Source organism: Sciurus carolinensis, chromosome 2 (genome assembly GCF_902686445.1).
Source record: "Sciurus carolinensis chromosome 2, mSciCar1.2, whole genome shotgun sequence".
Taxonomy (NCBI): domain Eukaryota; kingdom Metazoa; phylum Chordata; class Mammalia; order Rodentia; family Sciuridae; genus Sciurus; species Sciurus carolinensis.
This window is the reverse complement of record NC_062214.1, coordinates 58,943,799-58,962,267: the sequence shown is the minus strand read 5'-3', so window position 1 is coordinate 58,962,267 and position 18,469 is coordinate 58,943,799. Positions and strand designations below refer to the sequence as shown.

The following is an 18,469-nucleotide window of genomic DNA, read 5'->3' as shown; positions in this document are numbered from 1 at the left end:
AGATTTTATAATCCATTCAAGCCTTCAAGATAAAGTTGTTGCCAGACATAAAAACATTACAGACTCCCTGGTAGCATTTATTATGGGTAGAATAGATGTCATATGGGTACATCTCTCTTAACCACAACATCTGAAAGACTGAGTTTAATTTTCCATGTTGTTTATTTCAGAGCTGATTAGATTTGGATACAGTTTATTAATAATTTCATTTAAAGTCATTTAGGGTCAATTCAATGCCAGAGGCTTCTTTGGGAGCAGGCATTATTTCTGAGACCAGCATGCCAAAAGATTCCATAGTAGGGTTATATAATGTGCCTGCCTCTGTCTTTCAGAATTGTTTGTTCCAAAACAGAAATTTTATTTTCCTTTTTGAAAGGGACTCTAGAAAAAGATTTTTTCCCCTTAGAATTCTTCTTTTTAAGTGAATGATTGTCTTCTTGAAAATGGCAATTAACAGATGTCAAAGCTACCAGAAAGGTATGGTAGAAAATACGAGCAGTTAATACTGTGGAGGATACATGTGTTAGGAGCGTCCAAAATTCTCCAGGTAACATCACTTATTTCTGCAGATCTCTGTTCTGTAATGTTCGTCAAATGTTGTGACCTGCTTTCATACTTTTTAAGAGACTGTTCTTTCAGTATGAATGGTAGCAAGTTAATTTTGAATACTCTTGAGTGTAGCCTGTAAGCTTTTCGTGAAAATCCATTTTTTTTTTCTGGTGCTCTCTAATACAGGGACTTTAATAAGGATGACACATTTTACTCTTTTATATGTAAATTTTTACAATGAATTCAGGAGATAGGAACAGTCTTGTGATACAGTGCTCAACATATTTACTGAATGACTAGATGATTGAGAGGACAGATGACAGTAGATATGCATAAGATTATTGTAGTTGTTCAAATAACGAGTGGAGAACAAACCAGATATTTAAAAATAATTTTAATGTATCGTACAAATAGTATTCCTGTAAGAATTGCTGAAATCATGATAAAAATTCACTAAAGACTCCCCTGTAATTTTTTTCTGTTTATCCTGAGACCGATCTACATACACACAAGAGTTTTACATAATTATAACAGATTAAGTATGTAAATTTGATTTTTTTCACATTATGTAAGTATTAGTTTCTGCTTATGCTATGGTCTTCATAGTTAACATTTATTATCACTTAGTCATATCACTGTTCTTGAAATTATGAACCAGTAGGTTAAAAAGTTAAGCTAGATTAGATTGGGCTTATTTGGGGGGGATTAAAGGATTCTTTGTAACTCCTCAGTGAGTGTTTAGGGTACATAGGCATCTGACTGCATGTCATGTTGTGGTTAAAAACTGTTTATGAAACTAGTTAGGATTGTTTTTACTTGAATTTATGAGACAGGATAGACGTAGACAGTGTCCCTCTAATGACCATATTAAAAAGTATCCTCAGTGACTCCTTTGAAGATGCTCATAGTGCTTTTTTAAAATAAGGTTTTTGTGACTTAGTTTTAATCTACTTTCTCACATAATTCAAACTATAGAAAATAATCACTGGGTATTTCCTAAGCCATTTTTAACATCCCAGTGGAGAGAGGAGAGAGGCAAGTGACAGCACAAATGAGAGATAATTAATTTGTATTTGCTTAGATCATTTTATCATGTGACCTTGGAAGGGCCAGAAGGGCAGTGAGTTCTGTTCAGTAGAATTGTGCTTATAGGTATCAGTGACATCTCTTCTCATGAATAGCCTTTTTAAAAAGTATCTTTGATTTCCTCCTAGAAAACAAACCTCAAGCAGATGGACAATCTTATACCTTTAATGATGACAACACAGGATCCTCCCAATCTGCCCAGTGCCACAGAGACAGATGGCCAGTTCCTTTTCTGTGCACCAGAGTCCTCAGATAGCCAGCAGCTTTCTTCTCTTCCTGAAGAGACTGTGAGCACTGTGTGCTGCCAGGGAAGCCCTGTTGGACAGATTGAGAATTCCTGTGATTTGTCAGGCGTAGTTGAGAAAGAGAAGAAAGACCATTCTTATAGGAAGAAAAATAAAGGCGTGGCAAGAAAAGGGGAAGAGGTGGAGCCAGCACCTATTGTGGACTCTGGAACTGTGTCTGATCAAGACAGCTGCATTCAGAGCATGCCTGACTGTAGAATAAAGGACACAGAAGGACTTATATCCTGTGGAAACAGAAATGAAGAAACTGGAACAAAGTCTTGTAGAATGGGCACAGACCAGAAGTTGTTGAGCATTGGAGGCAGTGTGCTGCAGGGAGATATAGTCACAGAGTTAGGCACAGCCCAGCATTCCTCTGGAGGTGAACTAACAGACAGTTCAACAGCACTCAGCAGCGCCTCACAGAGTGCAGGGCAAGTGGAACATAGCCTGGTGAACATAGCTGCTGCCATCCAGAACAGTATGCTTCAAGCAGGGGAAAGTACAAGGGAAAGACTTAAGAAGTCAAATATCAGCACAGCTGGATCCTGTGATGTACCAGTCATAAGTGAGCCTGTGGATAAGGTCAGTGTTCCAAACTGTGTCTTTGCCACAAATGCCGTGGGAGGTAACAGACCTGCTGAGTCTCCACTTGGATTTAGTCTTGGAGAAACCCCCATTGAAAAAACAGAAACTGAAACTTCTGGAAGTTGTGAGGAAAGTGCTGATGCTCTAGATCAGAATTCTCTGATAATTCCAGCTGCTCCAAAAACCAGGATTTCAGATGAATTAGAGCCTGACACTCCCTTAGCAGGCGGATGTGAAGCAGTGTCACCCTTGGATTTAACCTTTTCTGGGATAGAAAAAGATGTGATGCCAAACCAGAAATCAGAAATGAATTCATCTCATACTCAAAGCCAAAACAGCAAATTACTGGTTTGTTTTACCACTGGAGATGATAAACTCTCTGCTGACTTGGCATGTCAACAGAACATAGTGACTTCTAGTGGTGAATTGATTGCAAAACATTGCAGTGACATAGTCAGCCAACCTGAAAACACCACGAAAGGGCAGCCCAAGACACAAGACCCACCCACTGCCATCTGCCTTAAAGACCCACAGGTGAATACAATCATTTCAGACCCTGTAAGAGTTACCCAGGAATATGTAGATTTTTGTCCTCTCAAAGTTTTGAATAAAAAGGATCAAGGAAAAGATTTGAAACTAGATATGCCTTTAACAAATATGCTTGAGGTAGTTTCACCTCTGTATCCAGTTGTGCCTAAAACTGAGAAAGAACTGGTGCCAGACCAGGCGGTGCCATCTGACAGCACTTTCTCTCTGGCAGGCAGTCCAGGCAGTGAATCAGTAACCAAAGATGACGCACTTTCTCTTGTCCCCTCCCAGAAAGAAAAGGGAACAGCAACTCCTGAACTACATGGGACTTCAGCTTGTAGAGATGTCCCAAATGGAGAGGATTCGAATGATCCTGATGAACAGTTGTCAGAAGATAGGGCAGTAAACCTGTCCTTGCCCTCAGCTGCTGTGGAACTTCAGCTCAGCATGGGTAATACCAGTCCCATAAGACTTGGTGGGGAACTCGAAGGTCCTGGCCCCTCATCAGCTCCTGAAGTTCTGACTGACTCTTCTCTACTGAGTGTGGGTAAGGCCACTTTGATTTCTGATTCAATTTCCATTGAAGAAGGCAAAAATCTGGAAGTTCCAGAAAGCTGTTCAATACAGAGACAAGATGAGAAGGACAAAGCAGTGCCTTGTTCCTCCATTAAGGGAGACATACTTTCTTCAGGAACATTTCAGGAAGAGCAGAGACCACCATCTCCCGGACAAGAGACTCCAGGAGTCCATGAAAAACCTATTTTGACGGTCTGTGCTGAGGGCAAAGCACTTCAGCCCAGCAGTTCACTGGGCACACCCTCTGCTTGTCTTAAGACAGAAACTAAACATAATAAGGAAGTGGCCCCACAAGTCTCCCTGCTGACTGAAGGTGGGGCTGCACAGAGCCTGGTGCCACCAGGAGCAAATCTGGCTGCAGACTCAAGGCAGGAAGCCTTGAATACAGAGCAGAACAACTCACCTCTGTTGTCTGGTTTGGTGCCAAATGAGTCTGAGGCTCTTAACTGCAATCGACCTTTTTCTCTGGATGTTGGAGTTGAGAAAGCTGATTCCCAGGGGAAAACCAGTGTTCATGAGGTGAGTGGAAATGTGATGGTGGATATTGCAATGGTTAATGCTCTCCGAGGTACTGCCAGACCCAGAAGAAAGGATAAATCACACAACATCCCAATTTCAGAAGTTTTGTTGAGCCAGGAGAAGAATATGATCCAGAGTTTGCCAGATTTACCAGACAAAGGTATGACTGGACTACAGGGAGCTGCAAACCCAGGGATAGTACCTCTTGACTGGAAGACAGGGCAGCAGGAGGGCAGCAGCTATTCTCTGGGTGACTCCAAGGAGGCACAAATGGAGGAGGGAGCATTGCAGCCTGTTGCCAAGGAGCTCCCCACAGAGACAGGGCTCTCAGCTCTTCATGGCAAGGCCTCCACTGGCATGAGAGAAGTCACACAAACTTTGACTCCAGGCAAAGAAAGGAGACATTGCATGATCTCTCCTGAAGCTGTACATGTGCCTGAGGGGGCAGACTTGCTAGAGGAGGCTGCATACCGTATAGTGGAGGCTGTCATCAAACAAGTCAAAGCCTCAGGAGTGCTGGTTCCTGAGGGGGAAATCAGTCACTTATCAACACCTGGTCCTGATCTGGACCCTCGGACAGAACAACTGACGGGGAACCTTGCAGGATGTTTTGCTGGAAGGGAGGAGCCAGAGATTGGTCTGCCTGAGCAGGCAACAGGTAAGCAAAGCAAAATACAAAATTAACAGTTCAAGAAGCAGATTTCCTTTAGAGTCTTGGAATGTGCTGGTAAAATACAGGCATCTTTGATGTTTTAAGATCTTTCTTGCTCATTGGGTAGGTTGCCAAGTGAATAGTCACCACCATCAAGAGATGCATGTCATCTTGGGGTTGGACAGATTTTGCTTCCTGTATTGTAGACTCACAGCTTGATTACTTAAGCCTGTAAATGTTCTGTAACACTGGAGCGGTTGCGGCTTTCCAAACTGGAAGACAATGCCTAAATCACAGATACTATAGGTGATGAAGGAATTTAGCAAATGTTTTTATTCGCATGACCTAGTCCTTTTCTTTAGAACCATAGAAAATAGTACTGAAAATGATGTGTTTTATTTAAAAGCCTGAAACTCTTCCTGTCATTCTATCTGTATTGTGAGAAAATTTAGAGTCAAGAGTGGTTTCATGAACAGCTGTAAATAAGTATCATTTTAAGCCCAACATCCAAATTGGTGGCATTAGGTCATTGGTTTGACTGAGGAGGCTCCCTCCTTTTCCTGCCTGAGAAGCAAAACTCCAGTTCCATTGCTTAGTGCTTTTGAGCAGTCTGGGAATTCAGGACCCTGCACAGCGCAGAGGATAGGATGCAGGATTTCCGCCCAAGCCCAGTCTGCTGAGCTGCTGTCACCGGGCAGACCTTGTGTCTGCTTATCTTGGTGAAGCAGCTGCACTGAGCAGATTGCTCATACGGTAGCCTGTTCCATCTACGGGTAACCATGTCCAAAGACAGCAAAGAGAAACCACTGTTGCTCAGTGGAAGTAAACTATCAGAATAAAACTTCTTATTGAGGGTTGAGACTGAAGCTGAAACTGGAGTCAGTCTCTGTCTTGACTTCTGAAGTCTTTAAAGGTCAGTTGGATGCATATTTTTATACCACAACCTGCTACCAGCAATAGACAGAACTATCTCCATGACTTCCTCTGTGCTTTTGTAGGTAAGAGGTAGCTTGTTTATCTTTATTATATGATTTTTTTGGTATTTGTTTTTCCCTTTTTAAATTTTGACAAGCTTTTAAAGTGTAGTACATATTAAGAGTGTGGGGGTGGGGTATGGTGAGAAATGGAGCAACAAAAACAGTTGCTTAGGAAGAAGTGCAATTTAAACACAGTGTTTATTTTCCTTGGGAAAGCTTTTAGCCATTTTGCACCTCCTATCCCTTCCCGGTTGGGGTATTTAAGTAATCAGAAGTAGAATTTTTGGTGACTTCAGGTTTTTAGATTTATTAACTCTTTAGATTATTATAATAGAAATTTGTTGATTGCTGTCTCAGAATTTAAATGAAAAGGTCTCTAATATTTTAAATAAGACACAAGAACAAGTCTATTTTGGTGCCACTGGCAGGTTGGCATTTCAGAAGAATGGGAGTGGCTGTAAGTTGATGCCTGGTTATGTTCTTTTAATTTGGGTGCTCTGTCCTTGGCCATATGGGTGGAATTATTTCTTCTTCTGGCTCCATGGTGAGAATTTAACCTAAGCAACTATGTACTATATGGGGTTTTTGTCTGTGGTGCTCTATGAGAAAAGCTGAAAACAGAGAATTTTAGACTAACTGTAGTGAAGATACTAAGAAATGTTTTAAAATTTTAAACTCTTTAAGAAGGAAGAAAGTACCAATCAAAAATTTATAAATAAATGAACAGAAGGAAATTTAAAAAGGAAGAAAGATAGGAAGTTTCAGCAGTGTATATGAGTTTGGGGTTGGTATAGTTTGTGTAGGTAAGTTACTTGTCCTGCTACCAAAAGGTGTTATCATAGGTTTGATGTACTTATGATCTCAAACTACAGAGAAAAGTATCTAATGATGAAGAAATCGGTGCCTTTTTCAGAAATTAGGACTGGGAAAAGTCCCTGGTCACATTACCCTAAGAAAAAGCACCTGAGTCTGATCTCAGAGCCAAAGGGTATTTCCTAGGAAATTTACATTTCATTTGTAGCTTTATGTTGTTTTATGAGAGGAAACATAGGTTTAGCTGCTGATTTGGAAAGAGCCAGGTAGAATGAAGGGGATGTGATCTTTTACCCATCAAAAGCATTGATCACATGCTTAGGAAGTTGGTGGTGCCTGATTGAACCATGCCAGTCCCGCAGAGCTTCCAACACCCCTCAAGTCTCCGTAATCACTGTTTACCATTGCAACTGGTTGCTATGTGCCAAGATACATATTTTCTGTTTTGGGGTATTGGAAAGTAAGGTTGTGCCAAAAATCACATCCCCAGATGAATAAAATAAAAACACCTACTCCTCCAATTACTCTTTTGATAAAGGGGTTTTTCTAAAGGCATTGCGCGGTGAGGTTTTTTTTAACTTTACATTTTATGAAACCTAGATTTTGATACTCTAGGCAAAGAAACTTCCTTACCCATTTTTAAATTGCTAGTAAGATTATATAATTATAAAAGCAAGGAAAGAAGAAAGATTTATAAATGTTCATTTGTAGGAATTTAACCTTCCCAAATCAAAAGAGACCTTTGGTCATGTTGCATGCATTTCTAGAATAAAATCTTAATTAGTATAATTTATTCTTTGGCAAAAGAAACAACCTCTGTGCTCTTTGGTATATGTAGGGAGTATTTTTATTTATGAAAGCAGTGGTATCATGAGATTAATAAAGACCACAGCACATTTTTCACATGAAAATGAGATGACAGTTCTATTTGCATTTAGAATACTGGATGAATTTGACTGTTCATTTTTCTGTTTAAAAAAGTGTCAGAAGCCCAGATTTACCTCCAGCATCGTTTTTATCACTTCCTTCCTGTATTTGTTTGACCATATGGTGGCCAAGTAACAAAAGCCATCACTGTTCAGTCTGTTGGCATGGCCAACAAGAGAACAACTACATAATCCTAGAGAAAACATGTGTAAAAGTTTTTCTTAAGAAAATGACTTGCTAGCTTTTTAAAATTGTGTTTTAGTTTTGGAAAAAATAAGTTAAAATTAAAAGTAATTTGCTGAGTAGTTCAATCTTAGTGATTACAGAGATGGGCTTGATCAAGAGGGTGCGTAGTACATTTTTAGAAAAAGTCAAACTTGTCCCAGAGGGTCTGTCTCATTCTCAGTAAAAATCTTTTTTTTTTTTTTTTTTCTCTCATGGCTAGAATGGACTACTTGTAGCTGTTAATTTGTTCTCTTACAGTTTATGAATTGACTTTTCCACATGCAAGTCAGCATGATACAGATTTGTCTTAAAAAGTCAGGGGTGAAAATGGACATTCAGGAGACACTGAATGGGCTCTTCCTTAGCTGCAAACCCATACAAAGGCTAGAGAAAACCACACAGCCATGTGATAAGAGTAGCTCACTCAGCATGGGGTCAGAATGACACCAGCTCCTGACAGCAAAAGAATACCTTTCCATTTAAGGGAAAAACAAACAAAACACATGAAACCTGGAACTTGTTGTGTAAATAGTAAGGCCCAAGAATCAATTTTTTCAAATGCACTCACTTTATAACCCTCCTGTTCTCTTCAGAAATGCCAGACAGGAAAGCTGAAGATGAATTGGATTTTCTAAGTAAGACCAGAGCTAGTTCAGTGTCTGAAGAGGTGTCTGTAGGGAATGGAGCTACCACACCTAGGATGAAACAAGGTCCGAAGATCCAGGCGGTAAGTGGCATCATTAAATGTATGAACACAGAATGTGTTTATTACCTTGGTCTCCTGTGTCTGATTTATGGCCTTGGTTTTTGTTATAGGGTATGGGAGCACAATAGTATTCCTGACCCCTTTTTCTCTTGATCTGATATAGAATTGTGGATGTGTTGTTGCAGCTAAGCTTTCATAAAAACTTTGCACCACACAGCAAAGTTTTGGGATGGGCCCTCCTACATGAATCTCTTGGACAGTACAGCAAAATGCATTTCCTTCATGAACACAAGACTAAAATTTGTCTTCATGCTTGAAGTGATCATGTAGTGAGAGTTACCACAAAAGAAGAATCTGTAAACCTGTCTTAAACCTGACTCCTCTTTCAGTAGCAGCAAAAATGAGGTTTTTGTTTTATAGCTTAGTAGTAAATGTCTGAAATATGAAGTATATCTTTTTAGCAAAGAAAAAAAGATTAGTTTTTTTTAATAACACCTTCATTGGGATATAATTCACTTACTATAAAAATCTACCCATTCAAATAAAGTGCACAGTTAAGTAGCTTTTAATATAGACGTGTGCAGCTGCCACCACTAATGTTCTAACTTGACGACGTTATCATCACCTCATAATGAAAGTCCATGCCCATTAGCATCCCACCCTTGATACTCTTCCCTCCCACCATCTTCTAGCAGTCACTCATCCGCTTTCTGTTTCTACAGATTTGCCCATTCTGGAACTTCACATGAATAGAATTACACAATATATGATCTTTTGTTACTGACTTTGTTCACTTAGTGTAGTGTATTGCAACATCTATCATTATTTCAGTTCTTTTTATTGTCAGTCTCTTGTATGCATTACTACATTTTGTTGTGTATTTGGATTTTTTCCACTTTTTAGCTATTAGAAATGTTATAAATATTTTGTGTACAAGTTTATGTGGATATATGTGGAATAATAGTGGAATTGCTGGTTCATATAATAATTCTATATTTAATATTCAGTAGGCTTTTTAAAATGTTTTTCTTCAAAGTCTTGAGACTATTTTTCTTCTGGTTTAAGTCTACTAATTTAAGTTTATGTTTTATTCTACTTGATTTTACATGACAGTAAATGCATTTTGACACATTGTACACAAATGCAGCATAACATCTCATTCCTCTGACTATACATGATGCTGAGTCACTAACTTTTAAAACAAGAGATCTTAAATTTGTTGGGGGAAAATAGTGCTGCATGCTTTAGATTCCATGTTGGTAAAAGAACAACCTTTAGAAAACTGAAAACCAAGTTAATGGCTAAGTCATACTGCCTCTTGGAAAGTCAATAATCCTCAGCTAGATTTGACAGTGTGCTGTTTTTGCTCTTCAGGGAGCTAACTTGTGGTTCCCCCTCTCCCCCCCACTTAAAGTAACCCTAGTAGGTAAACAGAACTGTACTATCCCAAACTTTCACGTGTATGACCTGATAAACAAGCCTAATTTTATTGGAGTACAGTGGTGGTAGGAAGGTGCTGACTGTTCTAACTGGCCCCTAATTGTTTCAGATAATATTTATGACTAATGCCTGGGTGGCTACTTGTGTAGCAGGCGTTTTTCAGATAAATGTTGCTTTTGCCCCTGGGAAAAAAAAGAACACACCCACCATGGGTACATATGTCTTTGTTACTGAAACCCCTCAAAAAGGGAAGGAACAAACTCACATCCTCGAATTCAAATGCCTCTGTTTCTTAGTTCTCCATCCTGACGTAGTAGTGATTATTGTCATTGAGCACCATCTGATGCTTGGCTCTAGAGCCACTGCTCTATGATAAGGAGCAGCTCTATCCTAAGTGTGTGTTGTCTACTATAATGGAGAAGCTTTATGGTTTAAAACTTTTAAAACTTCTAAAATTTTTAAGGACTTTTTAAAAAGTCCTTAAAACTTTCTTAAAGTCCTTTCTCTCCCAGTCCCTTTGCTCTTCTGGTTTTTTCCCTCTAGTTTAGGAGATGAGAGAGACATAATTCTTGTGGTAGGTCAGCATGCTACATTACAGATAAATGGAAGAGTCATCTGACCAGCTCAAGGTCAGACCCAGCTGGAAGGAGAATTTGGTTTCTAACCTAGAACTTAAATAACAAGGCACATTCCTCCCTAACTCTATCTGGGGCTCTGTCATTGGTGGACATGTGTTAAGGAGCCTTGGAACCCTCTTATTTGTTTCTTGCTGGGGGATCTTTGCCTTATGCTTTGTGTCTGCTTCCAATTGATGTTGTTGGAGAAAGCATATGCCAATAGGATTTTCAATTCTTGAAGATTTTCATGTCTAAATGGTGAAGTTTTTGTTCACAGTGTTACAACAATGTGAAATCTGACCATTCTCCTTACTCCCTGTCACTGTGCCAAACTTGCCCTGTTTACTTTGAATTGAAGGTTGAAGTTTAAGTACAAACTGTAATTTTTCCTTTGTCTTATTTTCTCTTTCCGATATAACTCTTCATATGTTCATTACATAGTTTTCACTGAGTCAGGGAAGAGCAGAGGTCTGTAGTCCTTTTTTTGTTAAGGACAGAAAGTAAATATATTGTGTGGAACATTCAATCCATGTCATCACTAGTTAACTTTACTTTTATGAAAGTAGCCATCCAGTATGTAAATAAATGAGTTTGCCTGTGCTTCAGTAAAACCATATTTGTGGGTACTGAAATGGGAATCAGTACATACAATGTCTTCTTTTGAATTTTTTCCAGTCACTTAAAAATGCATGATCTACTTAGTTTTGTTTGTTTGTTTGTTTGTTTGTTTTAATGGGAAGGCAGTGGGCCATTGGTAGTAGTAGCATGTGAGTCCCTGGCCCACAGAATACTTGTATATACGTGGATGAAAAAAGAAAGAAAGCAGATTTCTTCTATTCCTTTCCTGTTCTTTTTAAAAAATATTTTTGTGGTTAAGTTTTCAGTTACTGAATTGTAAGTTTGGAGCAGGGGGTTCCAGTTCTGTCTCTTCTGAACCAGTTTTTGAGTTAAACTCTCTAGAGCTTAATTTCCTTTTCTCTATTCATCTTCTCAGCCTTAATCTTCAAGAATCTGTGTTTGCATTTGGAAAAGTTAATTGAGCTTGTGATTGTAGATGAGGGTGGAGTAGCCTTTGTTTAACATTATTTAATCCAGTTTTTCTGGCACATGCCTAGTCTGTGTGTTGGCTAGTCATTGCTTTATCTGCTTATTCTCTTTCAAATGTAAAACAGAACATGTACATGTATCTTATGCTTTGTTATGTCTTGAAAAACTAGAACAATGATGAATTTGTGGCAGTTTTCTAGTAAATGTAAATAATCCATTATATTCTTATGAGAGAGGGTCTTCTTATTTTGTAACCTTTTTTTAACATAATTAATTGTAAGAGCAATAGGAATCTCTGTCAAGAGTGGAACTGCCTAGGATTTAAAGAAGAAAGCTACAATTTGGGTTTTTTGTTTTCTCTAGTCTAGTTGATATCTGTCATAAAAATTAACTTCTTATTTCTTAACCTGCTTGACATGTGTTGTAAGCCCTTACTGTGGAAAATAAATGCTTTAAAATCATAGTTTGTAAAGGAATTAGACAATATCAAGATTAATGTTTGCTTATAATCTCGGAAAAAAACACATGGGTTAAATGCTGATTTTGTGATACTATTAACTGATATTTCTTTACTGGATTGAAAATTATTCACAATTTAGGAGGTAAAGTCATTAATTTATACCTAATAAGCTTCTTTTCCATTGATCATTTTATCATTTTATAATTATGGTTTATTTTTAAGTATTTCCAAAGTTTCAATTGTAATTACAATTTAGTATTCAACATTATTCCCTTTTATATATTTTAGTGGTTTCAGAATACCTTTCATTGTCTTCTTTTTTCCTCTCAATGAATTAATGTTTTTCAAGTGCTTAGACTGACACACAGCAAGTACAGATGCTGCTGCTGCTGCTGCTGCTTAGTTTTATAACCTCAGATTCCAATATCCTATTGACTGATTTAAATTACCAGTGGAATATGATGGTTCAGGCTATTACAGCTTTTTGAACATATGTTATAAAAGCCTCAGGAATAGCATCATCTAATAATTTAAACTGGGAGACATGGAGATTGTTTTATTTCTGAGATCCTTGAAATTTGAAGAAATCAGAAAGATTGTCAGCACCTTTGCATTATTGAAGAAAAAATGGATTCTTGATGGTTAAATGCCTTGCCATTTTTCATAAATAATTAACTTTTAGCTAGATTGTAACCCAGCTTCTGTGACAGTAATATTTCCATTAACTGTTGCTTCCTGAGGAGTCATCCTAAGGGTACACTCGCAGGAAATTCAGTTCACTTGGTTTAGGATAGGATTTTGCTTTTAAAATAAGTATCCCTGAATGATGCTTATGTGTACTGAAATTTGAAATTCATTGTGTTATTCTCCCATGCCTTCACTAATAGTTGGGGAAATTTCTTGGCCATTTAGGATCTAGGCTGAATCATTTGGTTTAAAAAAAATTTTTTTTTTTTATTTTTACAGACTGCATTTTGATTCATTGTACACAAATGGGGTATATCTTTTTGTTTGTATAGTTGTGCACAATGTAGATTCGTACCATTCGAGTAATCATACATGTACATAGGGTAATGATGTCTGTCTCATTCCACCATTTTTCATACCCCCCACCCGCTCCTCCCTCTCATTTCCCTCTATGTAATATAAAGTTTCTCCATTCTTCTCTCACCCGCTAAACCGCCCCCCCCCCCCCCCCACACACACACAACTTATCAGGGAAAACATTCAGCCCTTGGTTTTTTGGGATTGGTTTATTTCACTTAGCATGATATTCTTCAGTTTCATCCATTTTAGGCTGATTCATTTTAAAATAAGTCTTATATGTTCTTACTTAATCTTTGTAGCTGCAGCTAAATACCACCAAGATGGTATTTGTCCTAAGAACTTGTTTATGTGTCAAAATGAGTAAGTTTATTTCAACCTGTTTGTTACTTCCTAAAGACAAACCGAAAAGAGGTATAGAACCAGATGTTGAATGAGAAGCAGGAGATGACATTGAATTCCTAAGTCCATAAAGAAAACCTTTGGGACCATTCACCTTGAGAGTATGTTCAACTGTGACTAGGAAAGAATTTCAGATTGCTTTTCCCGCCCCAGAGATGTAAACCAACATCTCCATGTGGTGTAAGATTTGGCCAAGTTCATTAGAAAGGAGCTTGCTCTCCTGGGGTGTCTGTTCTTGGAGGTATCTGTGAAATAATTTCTTTCTAAATGCTCATTGAATAAGCTTATTAGCAATACGGAACAGTTAATTCTACAAGCCAGTATATCTTGTTAGGAGACAAATACTCAAGAGCAAATATGTTCAAGGAAAAATTGTAAAATTCCGTATGTTCAGTTTTAGGTTACTGGGGAAGTCTGCTCTTCATTAACATATTCTACCCAATCAGGAAAGCGTTTTCAGTCAGAACCATGATCCCCCCCCCTTTTTTAATAATTATTCAAGCAAACATTAACTGAATTTTTGTTCCTATTTATTTTTACAGTATTAATGTTTGTGTCGTCAGAGTCGTGGTAATCACAGTTTTGGTCTTGGACAATTTCCTGTTATTATCTTCTTGCATTCTCTGTGTCCTTTTATAATCTTTAATGGGAACACCGTGTTTTCTTTCTCTTATCTCAAGGGGGCAAGCTTGCATTTCCATCTTTTCTCCAGTAGTTTGGTTAAAAGCTTTTATGTTTCATGTGGCTTTTCACAACCTTCATACTGTGGGAAAATAGAATAGCTGCTAGGCTATTTGGTAACCAATCTGACAAGCTATAAGGTTGATACTCAAAATGACTTACACATCCTACCCTGTTAATAGCTTTCCATTTTAAAAAAGGTCTTTTTAAAAATGTGTCTGTTATTATATTTACATTTATAGTTTTGTGGTCTGTGTGTGTCATCTAAGGAAAGACTTTTTGGTCTCTTTTTGAGTTGCCATAATTTTTCTTTACATACATTTGACATTTAGGAGAACCACCCATCACCCCCAAATATTCCTTTAGGTCTAAAGCTGGAGCTAGCATCAGTCACAGGAAAACTTATTCCTCAGCCTTTTCATGTGTTTTTTGGAGAATCTCTCTCTGAGTCTCTTGAAATGGAGAGTTTCCAGAAAGTTTTTTAGTTGCTACTTCTACAGATTTTCAACCCAACTGCAGAAAAACGATATACCTCAAGGAATCCCAGATAGTAAAGCTGCAAGTGGCAAAACTGTAACTTTAGGATAAAAGTATCCATAGAGAATGTATGTAAGGGCATAGTTTAATGGTCTGACTATATATTTTTAAATGACTTTGAACAAGTTGTCTAATCTTTCTGGTCTCTCGATTTTCCCCCTTTATGTGTATATAATGATTAGATAATCTGTAACATTCATTCCAGCTCTTAATTTTTGACCAGTGTATGATTCCAAAATGATTGGAACAAACTCATAAATGTTGGGGTGTATCTTATGTTGAACCAAAAGGCTAGTCATGAGGGGCTTAAAAAAATCAGACTTTTTTTAATGACCAATTCTTAACTAATACTTTTTCCTTAAACAGTTTTCAAGGTGTTTTGTTCTAGTTGTTAAAAGAAATGGTATTATAATCCACTTTTTTCATTCATAGCACTGCTAATACATAGGTCACGTGTACATTTTGGAGGGAGTGTGTCCATTACTCTCCTTTCTTGGAGCAAAATGCGAAATCTGTCTCATCACATTTTCTGTCCATTTTTTACACTTCTCATTTCCCTTTTGCTCATTTTTATCTCTTTATAGTGACAACCAGTGATAGTAGTCAAGCATAATGAAAAGATTATGGGGCCCAGTAAACTAAGGTTTTAATCCCAGTTCTGCCACTTATTAGCTTGCATAACGTTTTTTTTTACTTAGAGGCCTGGCTTCCTCATCTCTAAATTCGGGGTGTTGATGTGAGCTCTTTGTACTCTGGTCATTAATATAATCCTAGCATGTAATTAGCCATCTTATATGTAGTAGATGTAATTCTAATCCCACTTTAAATTACTTCAGAATTATCAGACCCTCTCTTAGAGCTGTGTAGACAAATGATTTGACATAGGCAATGGTTAAAATTCTTTTGGAAGAAATTACCAATTATAACAGGCCATGATGTTACTCACTTAAATTTCTATGTTACTTTGTTTCTGTGAAGTGCACTGATATTTTCAGTACATAATTTAATAAGTGTTTACCGAATTCTGTGGCAGGCCTCAGGTATACTGAAATGAAAATAGGTTATTCTCTACATTCAAAGGCTCACATTCCAGTGGGAAGAGACAATTATTAAACCAATAAATAATATGAAATCTGAGTATTAAAATATAGATAAATGTAAGGGTTAGTTATGAAAAGATACCTTTCTGTGAAGTTGATGGTGAATTCTTCCCTATGAGGAAGTTTTTAAAGAATAGTGTGTTATTTTTCTATTATAGGAATGAAGATATGTGCAATATGTGCCAGAAACAGACTTAAGTATAACCAGTATTTCTTTTTAAATTTTTTTATTTGTTATTTTTAGTTATATATGACAGTAGAATATATTCTAACCTATCAGACATACATGAAGTGTAACTTCCCACTTATGTGGTTGTATATGATGTGGGGTTACCCTGGTCATGTACTCATATGTGAACATAGGAAAGTTATGTCTGATTCATTTTATTGTCTTTCCTATTCCCCCACCTATCCCTTATTGTGAGTTTGCATTCACATATCAGAGAGAACATTCTATCTTTTTTTGTGTGTGTGTGATTGACTTCTTTCACTTAACTTAATGGTCTCAAGTTCCATGCATTTACCGGCAAATGCCATAATTTCATTCTTCTTTATGGTTAATAATATTCCACTCTGTATATGTACCACATTTTCTTTGTCCATTCATCTGTTGAAGGGCATCTAGGTTGGTTCCATAGCTTAGCTATTGTGAATTGAGCTGCTATAAACATTGATGTGGCTGTGTCACTGTAGTTTTCTGATTTTAAGTCCTTTGGTGATAAACTGAGGAATGTGATAACTGGGTCAAATAGTGGTTCCATTCCAAGTTTTCTGTGGAGTCTCCATATTGTTTTGCATAATGGTTGCATCAGTTTGCAGTCCCAGCAGCAAAATATGAATGTACCTTTCCCCCCACATCCTTGCCAACATTTAATGTTACTTGTATTCTTGATAATTGCCATTCTGACTGGAGATGAAATCTCCGTGTAGCTTTAATTTGCATGTCTCTAAGTGCTAGAGATGTATAAAACCAGTATTTCTGCCAGTAGAGGCCATCACTAGGTGATCTCTTAGAAAAACTGTATGTTGCTGTTTTTGATTGTAAGTTCTGTGTTCACCTGACATAAACAAGACTTAGAACTGCTTGTTTTTGCCTCTTAAATAAGAAAGCTTCCATAGGAGAGAAACTTAAACAAAACCCCACCATTTGATCTGCTAAGAATGTCTCCTTGGGAATATATTTGGATACCTATAATTTGGGCAGTTAGAGATTTCTCATAATAGGTATTGATTTTGTATTTTAGGAGAGATTTTAAGAAGTTAGGAATCGTCTCCGCCCTTATAATCTAGTTAAAGAAAGTGAGCAAGATATAATCATGATACATGAATGTCATATGTGTGAAATGGGATATCAGATGCCACTACTGTGCTTATAGGAGTTCACAGAGAGCAGAATCCTCCTTGAAGTGCTTTGAAATGTAGTGGTGTTTCCTTGGTGATCAACCTGTAGGACAGGTGGTGTCGCTATTCCATTGAGGAAAACAGGTTATTTTGAGGGAACTATTGATGACCTTCCCAGCCTTTTGTAATCATTCTGGGGTTGGCATTTGGGGTTCAGCAAATCACGGAACAGATTTTGGGTTCTGTATTCCTACTAAAGATCATTGCAAAAAGTTTCTGAAACTGTTAGAGCTAATTTTAATAGAAGTAATTGGATTAAATGTATAGTTTAACAAAGTGGCCCTGTGGCCACTTTGCAGTTTTATATGTGTGTTCACACACACACATCTGTTCCCACACACAACCACTTCCCTGAGGCAGTTCAAAATAATGGTGGGGAATAAGTACTGAAAATTAAGAATTACTTTATTGTTTAGAATCTCCTTGAAGGAAGAAAGACTAGTAGAAAACTGTACTTGAATTGAAGATGCCCAACCCCCTTTGATTTGTTTGTAGTAATAAAGCATGGGAATCAAATGGAACCATTTAAAAATTCTTTATTCTTTTTTCCAGACATAATTGTTCTCATTATGGAATATTAGTGTTGGGGAGAAATTTCAGTGATTGTGAGGTCTGTACCCATAAATTTGCATGGAAGGAACTTGAGCTCTAGAAAACTAAAAGGTTCACAGGGCTGTTCACTATTTGCCCTGCTGGTTAGTAGTCAAACCTTGCCCTTCTTGCCCACCTTACCTCTGCATTAGAGATCATCTCACTGAATAAGCAATATCCACACAGTAAGCCAGACACTCCCTTGCAAACTTCTCCAGTATTTCTGCTGATTTCCAGTTTTGCACTTAATCCATCTTGGAAATCCATCTTTATTACTCAGTGACCATCCTCTTCATTAAATCTTTTAGTTGGCACTCCTCTCCATTCCCTTACATTGAGAGAAATTATGGGATGATACAGCTGAATATGTGCACTTGATCCCTTTACTGTGGTGGATAAGCTCTGTGCATCCCCTGTACTGGTGTACTGGTGTGTCCTTTTAGCTAATTGCCATCTGATGCAGATGCTTAGAGGCTTGCTGCCAAACCATGTGTATATCAATATGGGGTGATCTAGATAGATTTAAGAGGTACCCTCTCCCCACTGCCCATTGTTTTCTTCTTTTCAGAGCATGGCATATTTATTTGGGTTTTTTTCTTGTTACCTTCCTTGAAATCTTATAAAAAATTGTTACCTACCAGGCAGGGGTCTTTGGTTCCAAATGAGACTTGTGTGAGTCACTTGGGAATCCATGTTTGTTTAATGATGTGTTCTGGCAG

The 18,469-nt window shown here is 37.7% G+C and overlaps 1 protein-coding gene across 10 annotated transcripts in view; it reads left to right on the top strand.

Annotated features, from left to right (window-relative positions):
• Akap13 (A-kinase anchoring protein 13) overlaps positions 1–18,469 on the top strand; it is a 358,212-nt gene that overhangs the window by 194,277 nt on the left and 145,466 nt on the right. For all 10 annotated transcript variants that reach the window (XM_047540454.1, XM_047540456.1, XM_047540458.1 and 7 more), the window contains 2 exons: positions 1,764–4,788; positions 8,318–8,451. In XM_047540454.1, the coding sequence (XP_047396410.1) occupies positions 1,764–4,788; positions 8,318–8,451 (3,159 nt within the window). The remainder of the gene's footprint in view (positions 1–1,763; positions 4,789–8,317; positions 8,452–18,469) is intronic.